The sequence below is a fragment of the Lotus japonicus genome, chromosome 1, assembly GCF_012489685.1.
Source record: "Lotus japonicus ecotype B-129 chromosome 1, LjGifu_v1.2".
NCBI classification, from domain to species: domain Eukaryota; kingdom Viridiplantae; phylum Streptophyta; class Magnoliopsida; order Fabales; family Fabaceae; genus Lotus; species Lotus japonicus.
In genome coordinates this window covers 76,544,450-76,565,033 of record NC_080041.1, presented here as the reverse complement: position 1 = coordinate 76,565,033, position 20,584 = coordinate 76,544,450, and the positions used below count along the sequence as shown (strand labels likewise).

At 35.4% G+C, this 20,584-nt stretch overlaps 1 protein-coding gene and 1 long non-coding RNA gene across 8 annotated transcripts; both read right to left on the bottom strand.

Moving 5' to 3' along the window:
* Nucleotides 1-3,145: 3,145 nt before the first annotated feature.
* Nucleotides 3,146-11,630, bottom strand: LOC130712490 (zinc finger CCCH domain-containing protein 55-like). 6 transcript variants are annotated; one of them, XM_057562327.1, is made up of 11 exons: nt 11,451-11,630; nt 10,340-10,806; nt 9,477-9,690; nt 9,269-9,404; nt 8,629-8,796; nt 6,732-7,936; nt 6,412-6,558; nt 5,967-6,233; nt 5,498-5,791; nt 4,313-5,319; nt 3,146-3,548 (listed from the first exon to the last, which is right to left on the bottom strand). In XM_057562327.1, the coding sequence occupies exons 2-11, from the start codon at nt 10,430-10,432 to the stop codon at nt 3,519-3,521; spliced, it is 3,561 nt and encodes a 1,186-aa protein (XP_057418310.1). In that variant the 5' UTR covers nt 10,433-10,806; nt 11,451-11,630; the 3' UTR covers nt 3,146-3,518. The 6 variants fall into 6 exon arrangements, with proteins under 6 accessions (XP_057418310.1, XP_057418317.1, XP_057418324.1 ...); XM_057562334.1 differs by having other exon boundaries at nt 9,269-9,690; nt 10,220-10,806; XM_057562341.1 differs by having other exon boundaries at nt 9,269-9,690; nt 10,243-10,806.
* Nucleotides 11,631-16,290: 4,660 nt separating this feature from the next.
* LOC130732060 (uncharacterized) lies at nt 16,291-18,335 on the bottom strand. Of its 2 annotated transcripts, XR_009016935.1 has the most exons (5): nt 18,108-18,335; nt 17,832-18,028; nt 17,354-17,429; nt 16,886-17,266; nt 16,291-16,595 (listed from the first exon to the last, which is right to left on the bottom strand). It is a non-coding gene; the product is annotated as an uncharacterized LOC130732060 (long non-coding RNA). The 2 variants fall into 2 exon arrangements; XR_009016934.1 differs by having other exon boundaries at nt 16,291-17,266.
* Nucleotides 18,336-20,584: the final 2,249 nt, after the last annotated feature.

The following is a 20,584-nucleotide window of genomic DNA, read 5'->3' as shown; positions in this document are numbered from 1 at the left end:
TTGACAAACCTTCATGAAAATGTCCTTGAGGAATTGATTTTACAATGGTTGGAGAAACCATCGCGCACGAGGGGATCCCAACCACGCCTAAACGTGCCATAGAGTTAATTTTTATCATTTCACAACCGCAATGTGGGTGGACATAAAACTACACGTGAGTGATGATCTTTTTTCCCTTTCCTTAATTTGCACAAGATATACTTGCTCGCGATATCAATCAGTGTAGTTGATTTATAACTCTATGTTGTTAGCGTGCACACAAAGCAACCATTTTCTGCTTGCTCTAGGGTTTTCATCTGGTCCATTAGTTTTCTCTTGCCCTTGCTTATGATAAGTACTCTATTTACGGTTTATTTATTTTGGATCAAGAAAAATTAAGTTCACAAGTTAAAAAAGTGTCTTCAAATTAATTATACATAACATGTACTAAATATTAGTAGTAAAAACAAGTTCATACTCCTAAGTACTCTTTAGCCAAGGAAGCGTCCTCTTGTCCTAACTCTGTGATTCCTTATGTGCCTATTTCTTCTTAATTAATGAAGTTCTTTAAAAAAACATGATTCATGGACTGACCGGTTTCTAACATTGTCCGATATAAAATTGACCTTCAAGATATGGATGTTCTCGATCAAATCGGAGAGGAGTACTAAAAAAATGTCAAGGAATGAAACTTAGTTAAATTCCATAACAGAATCAGTCATTAATAGGGTTTAATGCATGGTAGTCAGTATCGTGCGTATCGCATGATACGTATCCTGATACGATACGAAAATCAACCAAACGATACGTATCTCATGTACGTATCTTTTTGTGTTCGTATCGTGACCTGTATCGCACATATCGCATAAGTATCGCACGATACGTATCCCGATACGATACAAAAACAGTTTTTCAAATGCCGTTTCATCTGACTCTCCTAGAAATTAGGGAGTGGGAATTTAATTTCATTAAAAATTAGTAAATTTCCCTAAAAAGTGATGTTTTCTTTGATTCTTTCACCCTTTCACGTTCAACTTCAGCAGCACTTTCATGTTTCATGTTCAACTTCAGCATCCCTTTAATGGCTTGGAATTAGGGAGTAGGCATTTAATTTCATCTCTTTGATGTTTAGTACTTTAGTTTGGCTTATGGCTTGGAATTAGGTTGAACTTGAACTTTGTGAGACTATTTTTCTACTTATGACTTGGATCTTTGATTATTTTGAACTATATTTAGATGATATATTAGTATATTATTTAATTTATGACTTAATTTTTTTTGTGTCCGTATCTTACGATACACGTTACGATACGATACGCGACACGGAATTAGAGTCTAGCGATACACGATACGTATCTCGATTTGACTACCTTGGTTTAATGTAAGTTGATGAAACGGGTGAGGGTAATACCCTTATCTTAAGGATACTCACTTTTAAGAAGAACTAGTATATATGGAATATTAATAACGTGTTTACAATGAGGATTGGGTCAGATCTGACACCAACCCATGCACCCATGCATTCACTTTCCCACCACCTAATTACTAAAGAGAGTTAAATGGTGTCATGGAATTCAACTCCATCTCTTCAAAATGGCTTCCTCAAAGTCAGGACTATATATAGTGACTTGTTTTAGAGTGTGGAATTTCAGGCTTCCATTTCAGGAAAAAGTGGGGAAAAAGTGATGCTATTCTTGTTGGGTCCTAGAAAAGCCTTTGGAAAGCTCTTCTTTGGAGTTGCATGCTAACTATTTCTCTTCTGGTTATAGATATTTAGTAAATGATTTGGGTTGGCATTCTTAATTAATTTTGTTTAGGTTTTGTTGGCATTCAAGGAGGCTAGGAAAATAATAATACTCCCTCTGTTCCAAAAATAATGTTATTTAAGGTTATGTATAATGCATATAGTTTAAGAGTTCATTAAATAATGTTATAATTTGACTGAAATACCCTTATAAATGTTGTGTTATAATTATAGAGTGAGATTGATAATCATTGATCAACTAATTAGTGAGAATTTTGATTGGTGAAAATATGAGATGGTAGTTGGAGATGTAATATTAAATGAGAGCATGAATTGAAGAAAATGAGATAAAATGTATTGGATTCGCAAAACAACAATAGTTTTGGAAAAAAAACTCAAAAATTTAAACAACAATAGTTTTGAAACGGAGGTAGTAGTAAAAAAAAAGGAAATCTACTGAACATATAATAAAATATTTAGCTTAGCCCACACATTAACAAAAGTTGATTTCATATCTTTCTACTTTTTGGATATATTTAAAAATTAAAAGGAAAAAAAAAATCATTTTTTAGATAAAAGGAGAAAACATTTAAAAATATTTTAACTTAATAGGGTGTAAGGTATGACGTGGTGGTTGTTCATTTCATTCTTAACCTTGAGGTCAAATGTTCGATTTTCGTATTTGGGAATGAAACACATTGCGTAGTTATTCATTTATTGCTTAGTGCAACCACAAAGACAAGGAGATCAATTACTACTATCAACCATGGATACATATGGGCTAGAAAAAACTTAATATGGTGCATAGATTGCTCCTACAATTCTAAGATGCCAAGAAATCAGCATATTCATTTTTCATCTCGACTAAGTTTGAGTTTTTCATATTACTTATAAGTGTTTACACAGATATATAGATTATTAGGGGGCGATTTCAATAGGTTTTTCATATTACTTAAGGATGTTTAATTTTAGTTTTTGTTAGCCTATTTCAGGATCATTGATGTAAACGAGAGTAGTTTGGGGCAACAATGTATTGTCAAAAAACACAGAAGCTGGATGGGTTTGTGTTGTGTTGTAGAGTTGAAGTAAGAAAAGAGAAATGGAAACTGCAGAATGTGTGAAATACTTTCTCGTGCATTATCCTTTTCTCAAAATGTAAGAGAAAAAAGTAAACCAAAGTAGAAAACGTAACTGTTTTTAAGATCAGATTTTCAAAACAATTCCTATCAAACCTCTTTTTTGTATGTTCTACATCCACATCCTTGTGAGATCAACTCTCCCAATAGGGGCTTCCCATACAGATACTCGAACAGGAGACATTGTTCAAAAAATAAAAACTGTTTCATAGAACAGTAAACGAACAGCCTCTTACAAATTAATTTAACCTAAAGATTACAGCAGAATGCTACAACAACACTCAGATTATGGAAAGTTGACACCTCTTCAGTCGAGTTTCAAACAATCAAGATTAAACTTTAGGCTTCTAGCATCTTATGGATCCATTTCTCAGTTACGGAAAGTAAACAGGTATCTCTTATAAGTACAATAATCCGGTTTAAAAATATCCAACATATAATAACAGCCTAAAACTGAAGTTGCAAACTAATATCTAATGGTAAAAACATCCAACACAAAAAAACAAAAAGATCAAAGGCCAATAAAAAAAGGTCCAAGATCCGATCACCCCAAGAGCTGCAATGATATAAGGAACTAAAGTACGCAAACAAAGGGTAAGAGAATTCTACAAGGAAGCATGTTGCATGATAGGCTTGGCTGCCAAATTTCTATGATGGTACTAAGCCTTCTGAACCTTTTCCACATATGCCTGCAACAAAAAAGGAGAAGAAGTATAAGTCATGATGGTTAAGCCACAACTAATCATGATGGTTAAGCCACAACTAATCAATATCATCCACAGTTATCACCGGTTTTGACCCGGTTGGATTGCTTTTGAGATCTACCAGTCACTTCACCAGTTTCCTATTTAACCGGTCTGGTTTGATTTTCACAACAATGGTATAAATTTATTAGCTACAAAATGCCACCCAGAACTCCTAGACTTTTTTCAGACAGTGTCTTTGATGATTAAGGCCCCGTTTGGAAGAGCTTATTTGAGCTTATCTGATAGCATAAGCTCTTATGTCAGTGTTTGGGAGAGCTTATGCAAACAGCTTATGGCCTACCATAAGCTGTTTTGAGCTTATTTTCATAAGCTATTCAGGATAGCTTATGAAAAGAGCTTATGCTTATATATAGCTTATTTTCAATTTATTTCAATAAATATTTTAAAATAGCTTATGAATAAGCGCTTATGTCATAAGCGCTTATGACCATAAGCACTTAATTAAGTTGTGTTTCCAAACGGGGCCTAAATTTATCTATAAAATCTAGGGTTGCCATATTTCTCTGCTAAAAAAAATCTAGTTTTCGACAACTGGCCATCATCATCCAAATTAAGCCTTCTAGAAAATTCAGTGTTTTCCAGAGCATCGTTGGAATTCATTTTCGTCTATAAAAAGTAAAATGGGGGAGAAGATTTGAAATCCTTTAAAAATCGAACAGTAATATGTAAGTTAAATTAACACTAACCTGTACAAGTTTGGTAAGCTTTGTTCTTGAAACTGACAAATATTGATCAATTTTCTCTTTTGTCTGAGGAATTTGGGACCCCTGCATAGTACCAGATACTTTTTCAACAACTTTCTTCACAATTGTTTTAAAATCTTCTTTATTGACTTGACCTTCTTTCCATGCTGGCTTCAGAAGCTCCTTGACCAAGTCGGCCAATGAAAATTTAAAGGCACGAAGCTCCTTCACATCCTTTGTTTTCTTGGCCTCATCAGGTCCACCAGGTTGGTCCATGTTGTCCAAAGGACCATCCTCTTTGGTATTCTTATGAGCATCTCGAGAATTTCGTCTTCGCTCAGCAGCTAAAACTCCGCTCTTATCTTTATTAACATCAAAGTTTTTACCAGGCTGCAACTGGATTATCTTATCACTCTTGACAAGTTCTGAGGAAGCAGGCTTAATAGAATCACCGCGACTTTGTCTTCCGGAGTCAGGCAACTGTGATGGAATTTCTGCTGCAGGTTCTGCAATTCTTTTTGTTGCAGGAATGGCTGCAGAAACCTTCTTTGCATCAGCATTTGGCTCAATACTATCACTAGTTGGATCATACAACTGGGGAAGTCCAACAGCAGGATCTGGATTGATGGATGTATTGGAAACAGGCATGGAAGGAACTTCAGTTTTTGCTAGGGATGGAGTGTCCTTTAGATCATGAGAATTCAAAGCAGCATAAAGCTGGGGCAACTGCTGACCAGTTCCAAGAATATGAGCCAGAGAGGCTGAGAGATTGGTAAGCTGGGCAATTTGTTCTTTGCTAACCATATTCTGAGTAGGAGTTGAAATAACTTGTGATAAGCCTCCATCCATGATACTGGGTTCAGCAAGGTACTTTTTCTCAGTAGAGACTTCATGATTGTGTGTACCATCTAAAATTCCTCCTCTTGAAGGAAGAATGGGAACTGCCACTTGACTTTGTCCAATTGTATAGCCACTTGAAGAATGCAAAGAATTCTGATTAAAGCCTTGTCCTGGAAGAACATTGATACAAAATATTAGGACTATGAAGCAGCATATTTGTATGTCACATTCATCATCACATGTCGATGAATAAACTATACTTTTTAAGAATTTGGGTTTGCACATGGTAAAATATTTTTAATTTACAAGGGATTCAACAGTTACTAGAACATCAAGCTACTGATTTACCTGGAGCAACTTGTACTCTATCATGTTCAGAGGTGGCAAAATATGTACCACCCTGCGTTATCCCATTCTTATTCAGAGTAGGAGGATTTCTTGAAATAACTTGTGATAAGCTTGCATTCATGGTACTGGATTCAACAGTGCAGTTTTTCTCAGTAGAAATTTCTTGGTTGTGCGTTCCACCAACAACTCCTATTGAAGGAAGAATGGGAACTGCCACTTGACTTTGTCCATCTGCATGGCCGCTTGAAGAATGTAGAGGATTAACACTCTGTGCATTCTGATTAAAGCCTTGTCCTGGAAGAACATCAGTAGAAAATTTTAAGTCTGAATCAGCAGATTTGTTGTCACATTTATATTCACTGGTCAATGAAATAACTTCACTTTTTTGAATTTGGGTTTGCACATGGTAAAGGATTTTTTAATTTACAACGAATTAAACAGTTACAGGAACATCAGGCATATAATTTACCTGGAGCAACTTCTACTCTGTCATATTCAGAAGTGGCTAAATACGCACCGCCCTGCGTTATCCCATGCTTATTCTGGGTAGGGGGATTTCTTGAAATAACTTGTGATAAGCTTGCATCCATGATCTCGGTGGAGACTTCTCGGTTGTGCGTACCATCAACTCCTCTTGAAGGAAGAATGGGAACAGTCACTTGACTTTGTCCAACCGCATGGCCGCTTGAAGAATGCAGAGAATTAACACTGTGTACATTCTGATTAAAGCCTTGTCCTGGAAGAACATCAGTAGAAAATTTTAAGTCTGTGAATTAACAGATTTGTTTGTCACATTTATCATCACATGACAATGAAATAATTTTACTTTTTTGAATTTTGGGTTTGCACATGGTAAAAGATTTTTTAATTTACAAGGATTCAACAGTTACTGGAACATAAAACATATAATTTACCTGGAGTAACTTGTACTCTGTCGTGTTCAGAGGTGGCTACACACGCACCGCCCTGCATTATCCCATGCTTATCCTGAGTAGGAGGACTTCTCGAAATAACTTGTGATAGGCCATCAACACTCTGTGCATTCTGGTAAAGGCCGTGTCCTGGAAGAACATCAATAGAAAACTTTAGGTCTGAATCAGCAGATTATTGTCACATTTATCATCACATGTCAATGAAATAACTACAATTTTTTATATTATGGGTTTGCACATGCTAAAAGATTTTTTAATTTACAAGGGAAGCAACAGTTACTGGAACATCAAGCATAATTTACCTGGAGCAACTTGTACTCTGTCATGTTCAGAGGTGGCTAAATAAGTACCGCCCTGTGTTATCCCATGCCTATTCTGTCCATACTCTTCAATATGGCTGGAAGGTCCCAACCTATAATTCCAATCTGGCGACATTTTTCCTTCATCTGACCAAATGTCTGCGCCTATTGACTGGGAACTATGCATGTTGGCACCAGTATTTTCTGCAACCCAATGGTCAGCTTCCTTCTTATCATCTAAAAATGGTGGTTCCCCAAGCACTCTGCTCTTATCTAAACTATGACCCCATGCATCCCCCGTGGGCCAATCAGTAAATTTTGGATCTGTGACACCTACATTTCCAGTTTTGTGTTCAATCAGCTTTGCTCTGTCAGAGGTAGCAACTGCGTCATTACGCTTTAGACTGTCCCTAACTTTATCTGCATCAGCCGTATTTCCATCTGAGCCCCACCTATCATCTCTTAGCCTTCTATTAGGACTAGCGGTATCACTCATTTTTGGTCTATCAAACATCTGATGATCTCCACTTGGATTGCTTGCCCATCTATCATCCCTTGATCTTCTATCAGGGCTCCTACATGCTTGCCTATCATGAGAAAACCTACAGTATTTACCATTACGACAATTTCCATTAGCAAAAAATTTGCAAGGAATATCACTACTGCGGTTTGGCCCATGCCTGCCACCCTGCTCAAAAGAACTATCTCCGCGCCTTTTATCAATTTCCTTTTCTCTAGTTAATTCATCCACAGAAACTTTACCGTACCCATGCCTGCCACCCTGCTCAAAAGAACTATCTCTGCGCCTTCTATCAATTTCCTTTTCTCTAGTTAATTCATCCCCAGAAACTTTACCGTACCCATCAGAATTGTTATGATGCACAAACTTGCATGATGATCCCTGTCTACACCTGCCTTTCGCAAAATTAATACAAGCTTCATTAGCTCTACCACTCCTAAAAGAATGGTCCCTACTCTCGTGGGTATCAGAATATCTAGGAGCTCCATCTTCTCTGTGCTTACTTTCCCAACTGTTTTCAGGATTTTGATTATCATGATGGAGAAAATTGCAAAGGCTACCTCTTCTACATGTGCCAGAAGCAAAATCTCTGCATGGTTGTGAAGATCCTCCAACCCTAGTTCTAATTCTGTCATTGATTCCTGAATCCCGCCTAAAACCATGAGGAGGGCTCCTGCTCCGACTTCTCCTACAAATGCCAAAATCCAAAGGAAGGCAGATAATTAGAAAGAAAAAAACTGCATTTACAAATTTTATGCACTGCCACAACAATGAGCATAATATTATCACGAATATCTTCAACACACTTATTAGGGAAAATGGTGACATAATTTGAAAATTATGACTACCTTCTTGGCATAAGCATACAACAGAAGGCAATAAGAAAGTTCAAGGATGTGCTGGAAATTATAGCAAATACCAATTAAGAAGCAAGCTCTTCAGTAAAAATACAGACATGGAATGCATCAAGACAGAAACAAAGGAACAGAACATGGCACAACAACAAAAATCTTATTATTAATCAGAAACAAGCACTTGTTCTTCTGGAATTAAAGTTCTTCTAAATATTTAACCATCAAACTGCAACTTCGACATTTACTCCAGAAGACAAATTTTTTATATAGGACAAGAAAGTGCTGAGAACTCAGAAGTATCATAGTATGCTCCTGGGTGTGTACCAGTTCCTCCATTGAGGTGCAAGTACTTGACAAGAAAAGCACATATTCTAGGGCTTTTTGAATATCACTATATTAAAATATACACAAGTTTATTTGCAGTCATGCTTCACTAACAAACAATAATAAAATACTAAAAAATATAAAGCTTCCATCAATATTCAGAAACTAGGATCAGCACAGGGATACAAGCGGAGAAACAAACCTGACTGACCGGCCCCAACCACTTTTGGGAGATTGGCTGCGTCTATTTTGTCTCCTTTCCTCAAACAAAGGAGACATGTTCTTGCTGTAACTTCTATCAGTATCCAAGTCCATTGTTGCATCCCAAACTCCATAGTCTTTATTCATAATATCATCTTTATTTGAATCTCTGCCTCAAGAAAATGATTGTTTAGATGAAAGTCCCTTACCAGGTTTTAATTCATCGACAAATAAATCAGTGAGATATTGTGTGTAACAAAGAAAGGATCAAGTATATGTAAAAGAAAAGAAAAGAAAATCTTAGAAATGTTAAAAATAGTGTTAGTCAGTGTTAATCGGATAAAGAAAGTATATAAGTAGTGTGTTATGTTTTCTTTAGATCCCAACAATATAGCTGGGAACTCAATAGTGCCATAGTATTCTCCTGGGAGTGGAACAGTTCCTCCATTGAGGTGCAAGTGCTTCAGGGGAAAAGAAAAGCACATATTTTAGGGCTAATTGAATATCACTATATTGAAATATACAAGGTTATTTACAGTCATGCTTCACTAACAAACAATAATAAAATACTCAAAAACAGAAAGCTTCCAACAATATTCAGAAACTATGACCGGCACAGAGATACAAGCGGAGAAACAAACCTGAGCGAACTGCCCCAACCAATTTTGGGTGATTGACTGCGTCTCTTTTGTTTCCTTTCCTCCAACAAAGGAGACATGTTCTTGCTGTAACTTCTATCAGTATCCAAGTCCATTGTTGCATCCGAAACTCTATAGTCTTTATTCATAATATTATCTTTATTTGAATCTCTGCCTCCAGAAAAAGAATCTTTAGATGAACGTCCCTTACCAGGTTTTAATTCATCATTTCCTTCTGAATAAGACCATTTCGAGCTATTGCTGCCGGCAACATCTGCAGAGGACCTCCCAGAGCGCATTTGCTTACTACCAGGTGCAAATTCAGGCTCATCTATCAAATCCCACTTGGAAGAGCGCTTTCTGCCACCTTCACTCATCTCATTAGCCAAACCAGTAATGCTTGTCTTTGAATAATGCAGTGCGTTCTGAATTAACAACAACAACAAATAAATCACCAAAAATCTATCCTCATTTTTCTACTAATTTTTCTACACTGCAGGACCATAACATGCTAGGAAACATAAACAGCAGAAACTATAAAATAAATGACAAACTTATCTAGTATTTAAACAAAAACTATCAATGTAGTGAGCATTGTCAAGTTGACAGAGCTCATGATGTACCTATGTGCTTGGTGGGAGGGATTTGATCCCCTCTTGATGCACCCACAACTCCCTTCCCTCAAATTAGATGCTTTTCAGATCATGTAATAGAATGTGCTTGATAGATATGAAAAGTATGGGGTGAAAGTTCGAAAAAAAAATGAGGACAAACCAATACATTGCCTTAACTAAGAGTCACATTTTTCACCTACAATTTTCTATGAAAGTTAGCTTTTATTTTGATGCAAATGTGATGTCAATAGTCCAAATATTATAACTGCTAATAATGAATAATACTATAAAATATCCCATAGTTTATTCCACTATCTCGGTATATTTGAAAACTTCTTACCTACTAATGGATTAACGTGTTACCTACTAAACTTCCAAGGCCTCAAATTTGATGTCAGGTTTTAGTTCGACAGCAAAATAAAAAAATAAAGTTGCTTTTAATCTTCAAACAGATAAATACACGAATCTTGCTCTTCTGAAAAATCTTCCAAAGCCTATGTATATTCTCCAACACCATGAAAAAAGTATATTTCTGATGGAATTTGTACAACATCTTTGCAACACCTAGGATTCAATACACCTCATCAGGTTTTCAAAACATTCAAAGCTTCCACTCCAAAGTCTTATCAAAGCAACAATGTGGGTTGCATTGATTCTCTTCAATGCTTTTCTTGATACATATAAGTGAAACTCGGTACAAAAGGTGACAAATCCTTTCTCATCCTTGAAATAGCAAGTAGTTTATCTCATTATCTCTTAACATATTGAAATCTTCTCCGCTTCAAAACTATCCAAATCAAATTGATTAACAAGCTCAATGTCCAATATTGCTTTCGTGGAAAGATCAAATGTCATCGGAAACATATTTACACCAGCTACTTTGATTGAATGCAGTAACCACCTCCAGGCATTGATCACATGAAGTTACTGCAGAAAAAGTGTATCTAATATTAGCACTTGGAATAATGTAACCTACCAAGCTATGCAACCAACCTAACATGTTGGCATCTAGGTAATCCAGCCAATTCTACGGACGAGAGCTTGAAGAACGAACTACAGCTTTGGGGTTTCTTTAATAAATAATGGAGTCTAAGATGATGTACTAGTATAGGAGCAATTGTGGTACTAGTATAGGAAAATGGAGTTCTTAGTTCTTACGAACCAAAATTCGATCGCATCAGAGTGTTATTTCGGTATAAGACAGAACAAATATTGAGAAGATAATCCCACATAAGAAGAGATGACAACTGTAGTTAGTCTTAAACAAAGCATGAGTCTTAGGAATTCGCTACCATCGAAATTTTAATGGTTCCTGATTCTCATGTGTCCTAAATTCTCCTGGGGAAGGGGAAGATCTAATGCCCCAACCAATCCTAAGGTGTCAAAGACAAGCAATACATACAAACATCCATCACATTCAAACTCAAGCTCACACGCACAACAACATAAAGCAGGTTTCGAAACAAGCTCCAATAGAAATGAAAATTGAAATTGAAATTGCAGGAGATATAGTAAACCCTAGATAATGACATGAAAGAGAAGGAGTAGAGGAAGGTTGAGAGAAGACTCACGTGTGATGTGAGCGATTAACTGAGCGTGGAGAGCGAAACCCTAGAGTTGACTGTGTGATTTTGCCGCCATGTCGAAGCTTTGAGCGAGAGAGAGAGAGAGCAATGGAGCTCCGCTTCGCTTTGCTTGGGTTCTGTTTGGTCGCCAAATATCTGCGCTCTCTTCGCTTTATTTTTCCAACCTATTATTATTTCTACTTTTATCTTAACTGGACTCATGAGTGGCATGTTGGATCTGGAGTGTGAATGTGACCAAGAGTCCAAGACCACCCTCCTTTGTTGTATGGCAAAATACAATTAACAAATATTCCTATTTCCTCTATGAAATAATAATAGAAAATTGAGTTTATCTAGAATAAGGGATTTTCTTGCTTGTGGAGTCAAATACTGAAAAACCGGAATCAAGACTTGCTGAAAGTTTCAATCTTTAATTTGATAAAGGAACAGAGGAGCGGGGAACATGTCAAACAAGATAGTCCTGATGTTAGTGGGTTCGTCGACGTGTCAGTGGCAGTTGCGTTTGAAGAGTCGGTTGTCGAAGCGAGTGTGGGAGGTGATTGGAAGCATGGTTGTTGCACTTGCGACATCGCAAACTTCCTCCTCCTTGCAATCTACAAGGTTCCCTTCAGGTTGAGCCGCCAGATGCTCAAGAAACCTCACCACTGTCGCGTGATAAAGGAGGGGCAGTGTTGTTGATGTGAAGCTAGTGTTCTGGCGGGTATTGAGACGCTGTGAACGACCCTCACATCCACCTCATGTGAAGATTTAACAGGAGGAATGAAGGGACAATTGAAGGAGATTAAAGGAGGAGGATGAAGAAAGGCAACCCTAAACAACAACCTTCCTTCTCTCCAAACACAATGTGTCGTCACAAAGAGACATCAAGAGGGAGAAAAACAATGGAGATGGGGTATGTCGCACCGGTGACAACCTCGTAGGCGATGGAGGGGGAGTTATGCTTCTCCATTGTGAGCTCCTCGCTCTCCATGTAGGAGGCGGACCTGGGACTGTGGCTGGGGAACCAGTGGAGTTCCAACAACAGAGGCAGCACACACAAGGAAGGGGCACCAAAGGCTGCCAGAGACCAAGTGTGGAAGAGGAAATGAGGGTGATGGATATGAGGCAAATGGTCATTTCTTACCCCAAAAGTACTCAGCACACAAATGTGTATTTATAATTTATGTGCTTATTTCATAAGTTCATTGATATAAACTCAAAACAATTTATAAGTATAAGCATTTATTCATAAGTTAATTTAATAAACTTATGATAATAATATTTAAAGAACTTATATGTATGTTATAAGTTATTTTCATAATCTTACATGAACACTTACATAATTGTTTATACTATAAGATAAGCTCAAATAAACTCTTTCAAACTAAAATTAAATTAATATATTCAAGATAAACATCTTAAAATTTTCTATCAATTTCAATTTCAATATTATCATAAGATCTGAAGGGCAATGTTATTCATCCTAGTCACTAGAATTGAGACTAACTCTCACAATTAAGTTACTAAGGGAGGGATTGCTCAAATCTTTAATATAATATATTCAGAGAGAGAAGATAGATAGATAGATAGATAGATAGATAGATAGATAGATAGATAGATAGATAGATAGATAGATAGATAGATAGATAGATAGATAGATAGATAGAGAGTGAGAGAGAGAGAGAGAGACTCACCAGCGGATGAACTTCCCCCATAAGAGAAGGAAAAGTTGTAAAATGAGCTAACTTGAATAACCTAGGATCCCTCGCCATGGATTTCCTCATAGGTGAATGACTTCAACCTACCCTGATTTGGTGGGTTACACGAGTTAGCTTACTCAAATATACTTTGTTATAAAAAGCATAATAAAACACAATCATAATAATTATTGTAGTACTTTCATAATCTTATGGATTACACATTGGTCCACTATATCTTCAATCATGAACTTGAAAAAATTAATAGTTAAATGCAATAAAAAGAGTTGTACTTCAAAGATGGAGTAACATGCACTATGTTTTAAACCTCGTGATTTATCAAATCATTCATATAATGAAACTAGATGAAGCGACAAAATCTTCCAATGTATCAAAAAAAAAGCGACAACATCAATATACAACGAACCATGGGAGAAAACTAAAAATTAGAGTAGTAAGTCGCAAAAAAAAAAACATTGCATCAACTTTGTTCATGGAAGAAAAACATAAAATGTCGATAAGTAAATTACACACTCACAACTATGGAGAACCGATTCAATCTCTTCCTAAGCCCTCATAAGAAGCAAATGCAAAATTCTCCCGTGGATCTGAGTATCAACAACAAGTGACAAATGGATTAGACATAACCCTTAATTTATAAGACTTAGGGTTTTGAAGGAATCTTTTAAAATTTTACGTTTTTCTAAAGTTATACATCAATACCTATTATACTAATTTATGCTACAAAAATAATTTTATGGATTATGGGTTTACCTCAAACAACGTCTCAATGAGACGAATCTCAATGATCGGCTACTATTTCTTTGAACTCAGAGCACAAATCTTTAACTTGAACTTGTCATAGATGTAAGAGATGTAGAGAGAAAAATGAGAAAATTATATTGAAGAGGACGAAAAGAATTAACTTAAGAGGAGCACAAGTAAAGAACAATGAAAAATGAAAGAGAGAAGAGAGGCTGAAGAGAGAGATCAACAATTGAGAACTCTCTATAAAGAGAACGCATTTATTTTTCCATTGACTCGAGCGACGCGTTTTCAGGCATACTGAAGAGAGAGATCAACAATTGAGAACTCTCTTTAAAGAGAACTCATTTATTTTTCCATTGACTCGAGCGACGCGTTTACAGGCATACTAAATTTATTTTGAATTAATGAATTCGCAACTGCATTTAACTTCTTACCTTAAAGTCAAATGTTTCTAATTTATATTTGGTTCTTATCAATTACTTCAACATCTAATATTATATTTGTTATAGGTCGAGATTTGATAGCCCAAATATAGGTCATATACACTGGTCAGGCCCAAAACCATAATACCAATGAACAACTAAGAGTAAGAGTAATGTTTTTTGACTCAAAACGAATCATACAAAGCTAACATGTGGAAATAAATTATACTAGTGTTTTTTTTACCCGTGCGTTGCACGGGTAATATGCCTATTGTATTTGATACATCAATCATATTTTAAATTATAAAAAAATTTAGGATACTAAGAATGTAAGAACAATCATAATGAAGTAGATGATAAACACATATTAATCATGTGAAAAAAAGTGTCTATTGTATTTAATACATCGATCAACATTTTAAATTATAAAAAATTTAACATACTAAGAATGTAAGAACAATTATAATAAAGCAGATGATAAACACATATTAATCATGGAAAAAAAAAAGAATGTCATAGTAGCACAAATTAGGGTTGTGAAAGATAAATCATAAAGTATGACATCATTTTATTTATTTGAACTCATCAAAGTTTGAGTTGATATTGCAGGGTACCTACAAAATTTATGAAATATATCAGACTTTGTACAAGATTTACGAACCTTAAACTAACAAAAATAATTTTGCATAGATTTCAAATTAGTCAACATAGATTTGTTTTGGTAATAAATTTTAGGTGCAGAAATTTCTCCTCTCCATTTATAACTGAATGCATTCGATTGGTATCCCATTTGATTTTATTTGAAATTTAACATAATATCAATCAATTAGTTTAGAATATAATGATTGTTTAAAAAAATATAATGGTACTTTTATATAAAACAAAATCTCACGTTACATATACATAAAGAAATCTCTAAGGGATTGTTTGGTTGGAGGAGAACGGAGGGGAGGGGAGGGGAGGGGAGGGATTTTTAAAATCTGATTTTGTTTGGTTCAAACTTTAGGAGGGGAGGGGAGGGAATTGGAGGGGAGCAAAATCCCTCCAACCTCAATTTTTTTGTTCCCCCCAAAAGTGGGGGAATTAGGAGGGGAAATAAATTTCAGACAAAAATAACCCTGCACAAATTTTAAAATTCCAATTTTTTATCCTAGGGTTTCCCTTCTTTTTGTTAATATTCCACCGTCACACTCACTATTGGATCTTCTGCTGGCTTTCCTTCCTCAGTTACTCTAGTTCTACATTTTTTGAATCCGTTGTTCTCTGTTCCATTTCCTTCTTCCAGGTGGGTTTTTCATCTTTCTTACAAATTTCCCTTTTTTCTTTTTCCTTTTCCATTTGTTCAATGTTATCAAATTCACACCATTTCGCAATAACCTAGATCATTGATTTTCGCAATAGGCTATATACCGTGCAGGCCTTGAGATTTTATATAACTCCTTTGAACTTTTTCTGAGATTTTCTCCTTGCTTTTGCACTGGAACGAGTAGTGCTGTCGATTGAGGTTTATGGTAATTTTAATTATAAAATCTCTCCCCTCCCCTCATGAACCAAATAAAAATAAGTTATTTTCCTTCCCCTCCCCTCCTATGAACCAAACATAATAAGTATTAAAATCACTTCCCTCCCTTCCCCTCCCCTCCCCTCCCCTCCATTAAAATCCCTCCCCTCCCCTCCCCTCCTTTGAACCAAACAGTATGTAAAGCTAAAAAGAAGATTTTAATATTTTATTAAAAAGTTTCTCATATTTAAAATTTTTAAATTAGCCAACATAGATTTGTTTTGGTAATAAATTTTTGGTGCAGAAATTTCTCCTCTCCATTTATAACTGAATGCATTCAGTTGGTATCTCATTTGATTTTATTTGTAATTTAACACAATATCAATCAATTAGTTTAGAATATAATGATTGTTTAAAAAAATATAATGATACTTTCTATATAAAAGAATATCTCACGTTACATATGCATAAACAAATCTCTAAAGTTAAAAAGAAGATTTTAAAATTTACTTATACATAGGTGACAACACCTTGAAACATCATTACAGCAAACATTGATCTTTGCATGCTCTTTTTTGCCACCATTTATCAAGAAGTGTGGTCCCTTAAAGCTGTATAGTAGCCACCAACTGTATTTAGAATAACACCTTTTATACTATCCTTGGTGTAGAACTCATGCTCCTTTTCTTGCAAATCTATCACAGATCATCAATTATCGTCATGCTTCTTTGGTAGTTGAGAGCATCAATGTCTTTCTTTTACTCTACATCATCGGGAAGGATCTTAAATTGTGCAAAATGATGCATCTGTTATAGAAAAAAAATACAAAACCAAGTTGCAAACCAAGCAAGAGCTTACATTGCACATGTGAGATGGACAAAACAAATTGAGAGGAACAATGAAATAATGTTTAGGTAGCGGAAAACAATTGAATTACCAAAAAAAAAGGTGAGCAGCAGACAGGCAAGTCCATAAAACCCGGATAAGAGTTAATAATTTTTTTATACTAAGCAATCAGAATGCGTGAAGGCTATAATAAATTTCTTCCCTTACCTAAGATTGGGATGAGAAGTGATGTCCATAGAGCTCAGCAAAGTCCATATCCTCATTATATGAACCCATAACTGTTCATTCTGCCCTAATCTTATATACTAACCCCATTCCACATCAGATCAAGAATTGCAGTAACAAAATGGAGAAGAAAAGGAGAATGAACCACATGCTGGAAAAGTTACTTATTTGCATCAGATTCATAATTCTAAGATCCAAAATCAACACAAATCAGTAGCTATAAATTTATCAGCAAGAAATGAGATAGCAAGAGCAAAGACCATAAATTGGTGAATGAAAATAAGGAAATTTTATATGATTCATTCTCCTTACCCACATTCCCTTTCCATTCAGCTCATTAACTGTGTTAAGGCTTGCTTCCCACTAAGCAAAAGTTCAAGTATCAGTTATGAAGCCAAACTAAATATAACTTATGAGTTATAAAGATGCAGCTATGAGCACAACTACTACCCATGGATGTGACATGTATAAGGATGCAGTTCCCGAACCATAACCCCAAACATTCTTGAGCCAAATAGGAAACTGCCTGAAAATCATATAGAATCAGACCTTTAGTTAAGCAAATTTAGAATTTTAACCCATGTACTAATTAAAAAAAAGCTTCCACTATTGAGATCAAAGCAAAATAAAAGAGACTACTGGAAGACAATGATGCAATTAAATAAACTTGCAATGGGAAGGATAAAAGCATGTACGTCTGCTATCAATTGGCCGATTAAATACATTCAGAATAAGGGTTGCATAAGAGGAAGCATCACGACATTAGTTTATTTAAGAGATATGGAAGCATCACAGAAATCACCAACAAATACTAAAGCATATATGAAATATGAAATTAAACAAAACAATCACAAAATAGGGAATGATGAACAAATTAAGAGAAAATTAAAGGCCATGGCTTTTAGGAATTAAAGGCCATGGTTTTTACCTCGGAGATTCATGCCCATATTTGCTTGAACATCAGCTTCATAGTTATATTCCTTGAACATCACAAAAGAGTAAAGGAAAAAAATAAAGGTAGTTATCATCTAAAAACTAAAAATTAGTAGGATACTCACATCTCTATTCAACAAAATTTGAAGCCTTGCCTAGTTTTTGCCCATAGGGTGACACACTTGTGCACTACTGCTGCAATCAACAGAATTATGTGATGCTGATAGAAAAATAATCAAATGATTGAAATTTCAAGCATATGGAGTCCTACCTTAATTTAAAGCATATGGAGTCATCCACTGATTGGCTGTCGGAAGAGCCCCAGATCCCCCCTCAGATCCATCTCCTTCATGCTGGCCACCTCCTTAATTTGAACTTAGACCACCGCCGCAAACGCAGAGGTTTGACTTCCTCCTTCGAACCCTCTCTATCTCCTTCATGCACGGGGAATATGTCTTTTAAAATTTTAATAGATTATAATCTCAACACTACATATTTTATTTTTATATTGTAGATCATGAGAAAGAATAAAAGGAGAGATCAAGAGATTCCTGTAAATATGCAGTAAATTAGGCTTGCTACTTTTCCTAATTTAAAGAGATAATGAAAACGGTTTCAAGATTTTTTTTGGAAATAAATTTAGTAAGGAGTAATCTAGGTGAATCATACATAATTATAGAAAATCAAGAAATAAATTAAGATAAAATCAAGAAATAAACAACCTAAATCCTAATCAAATCTAAAATTTAAAAATGTATTTTTTTATGAGAATTAACCTGAGAATGACACGTGGAATTTTTTTATGAGAATTAACGTGGGAATGACACGTCACTAAGAATTAACGAGAGAACGACACATCACTAAATCAGCCTGATGGAAGTTCTTCTTTTCTAATATATATTGATGTTTTTACCCACCTCATGAATGGTCGTGCTTCCCACTTCATTTGTTGGCTGATTCTTATTGGTTCCGTGAAGTTTTCACAAAAAAAAAATTCGGGACAAATAATTATGCTCAATAACTAAGTGCTTGTTTGGTTTTCAATTTCAAAGTGCTTTCACCCAACGGAGGTCCAAAGCCTCTTTCACGTTTGAGGCATTGAAATGTGTGATCTCAAATTCCAATGCCCTAAACAGACTTCCAAACTAAAAACCAAACACATCCTAATACTTTTGAGAAATTGGGAAGTAAAGAAACATGCATGTTAGCATTGAGTACACGTGTAGTTAGAGCATCTCCAATGCAGGTTGCTTAACCTAGTTGAAACATATAAGCAACGTTGCTTATTTTGGAGCACCATTGGAAGAGCATGATAGTTCTTGTTGCTTAAATTTTAGCAATATTACTTATTTAAGCAACGATTGGTTATTCTCTTTTCTGCTTACCTTTTGACTAAAAATATATATTTTATCTTTCATTCATGACATTAAATAGTGTCATGACCTTGAAATGATATAAATATATGAGATATAGTGAGACCCAACCAAAAGTAAATTAAAAAAAATTTGGTTCGAGTGAATTTGTATAAGTTGCTTATGAGTTGCTTAAATCATATGTGGCAGCTTGGGCCCACCAAAACAGTGTTTAAGGAACCTAACTAACAACCCATGGTTACATATGCTCCTAGGAACCATGTTAGCACCACATGTTGGACAATTAAACCTAACTTCCTAACATTAATACTGGTTGAGGCAATTATGACATGCACATATATTAATATTCATAAAAAGAGATTGGTTGATGCAACTCATTAGAAACTCTCTCTTCGACTGATATTAAAAAATACTCTTATGCACGTATCTTAAATAATAAATATGGAGTGCTCTGGTGTTAGACACTGGCGCCACACCGACACACGTACAATACTGACATGACACGTATCAGATACTTGGTCGTGTTCGAATAAAAAATTTATTTTTCGTGGCTCATACACTTGACTACTTGAGTCGACCTCTTCTTGATTACTCGCCTCTAGAATACTTATATCATTATAGAAAATTATTTATTAAAAAATAAAACTATAAACGAAATTGATGATATTTCACTGAGACATCGGAGCTAGAGGTCATACTTTTCAATGATGATGATAAAGAAGTAGACAAAATCCATTGGGACAAAGTAATTACTTTGAAAATCTTTGTATTTTTTGTGAAGTTCGTAGTCATAAAGCATAAAAGATTATTTTTATGTCTTATTTGTAAAGAGACTAACTTCTCATTTCTTTGAGAATGTGATAGATATAAGAGGTGTCCTGATGCCCCACTTTTTGGAGGTTAGTTATATTGAGGTGTAAGTGTCATGTCGAAATCGATGCTTCATATCTCATCTAACTTGAATGTTGACGTGTTTATTGTAAGATCAAGTTTTGATCAAGTAGTACAACTCTATGTTTTGATGATTACATGTTAACTATTATGTATGAACAATTATGGTACTCTAACGTTGTTTTCTGAGTGTTTTAATGACAGGCTCTGACTTTGGTCTAATTACATATAAATCAGAAGCACTATGCTCAAAGAGTAACCTACGCAACGCTTTTGCACTCACTATGTTCAATCTGAACAGTAGAATAAGCTTCAGAAGATCTGAAGATAGTTAAGCTCTGATATGGATTCAGATCACTTAAAGTTCTGAAGACCAGAAGCTCTGAAGGTCCAGAGGCTCTGAAGGTCCAGAAGTTCTGAAGGTCCAGAAGCTGAGAAGTGAAGACTCTGAAGTTCAAGAGTAAGCTGGCTCTGAAGACCAAGT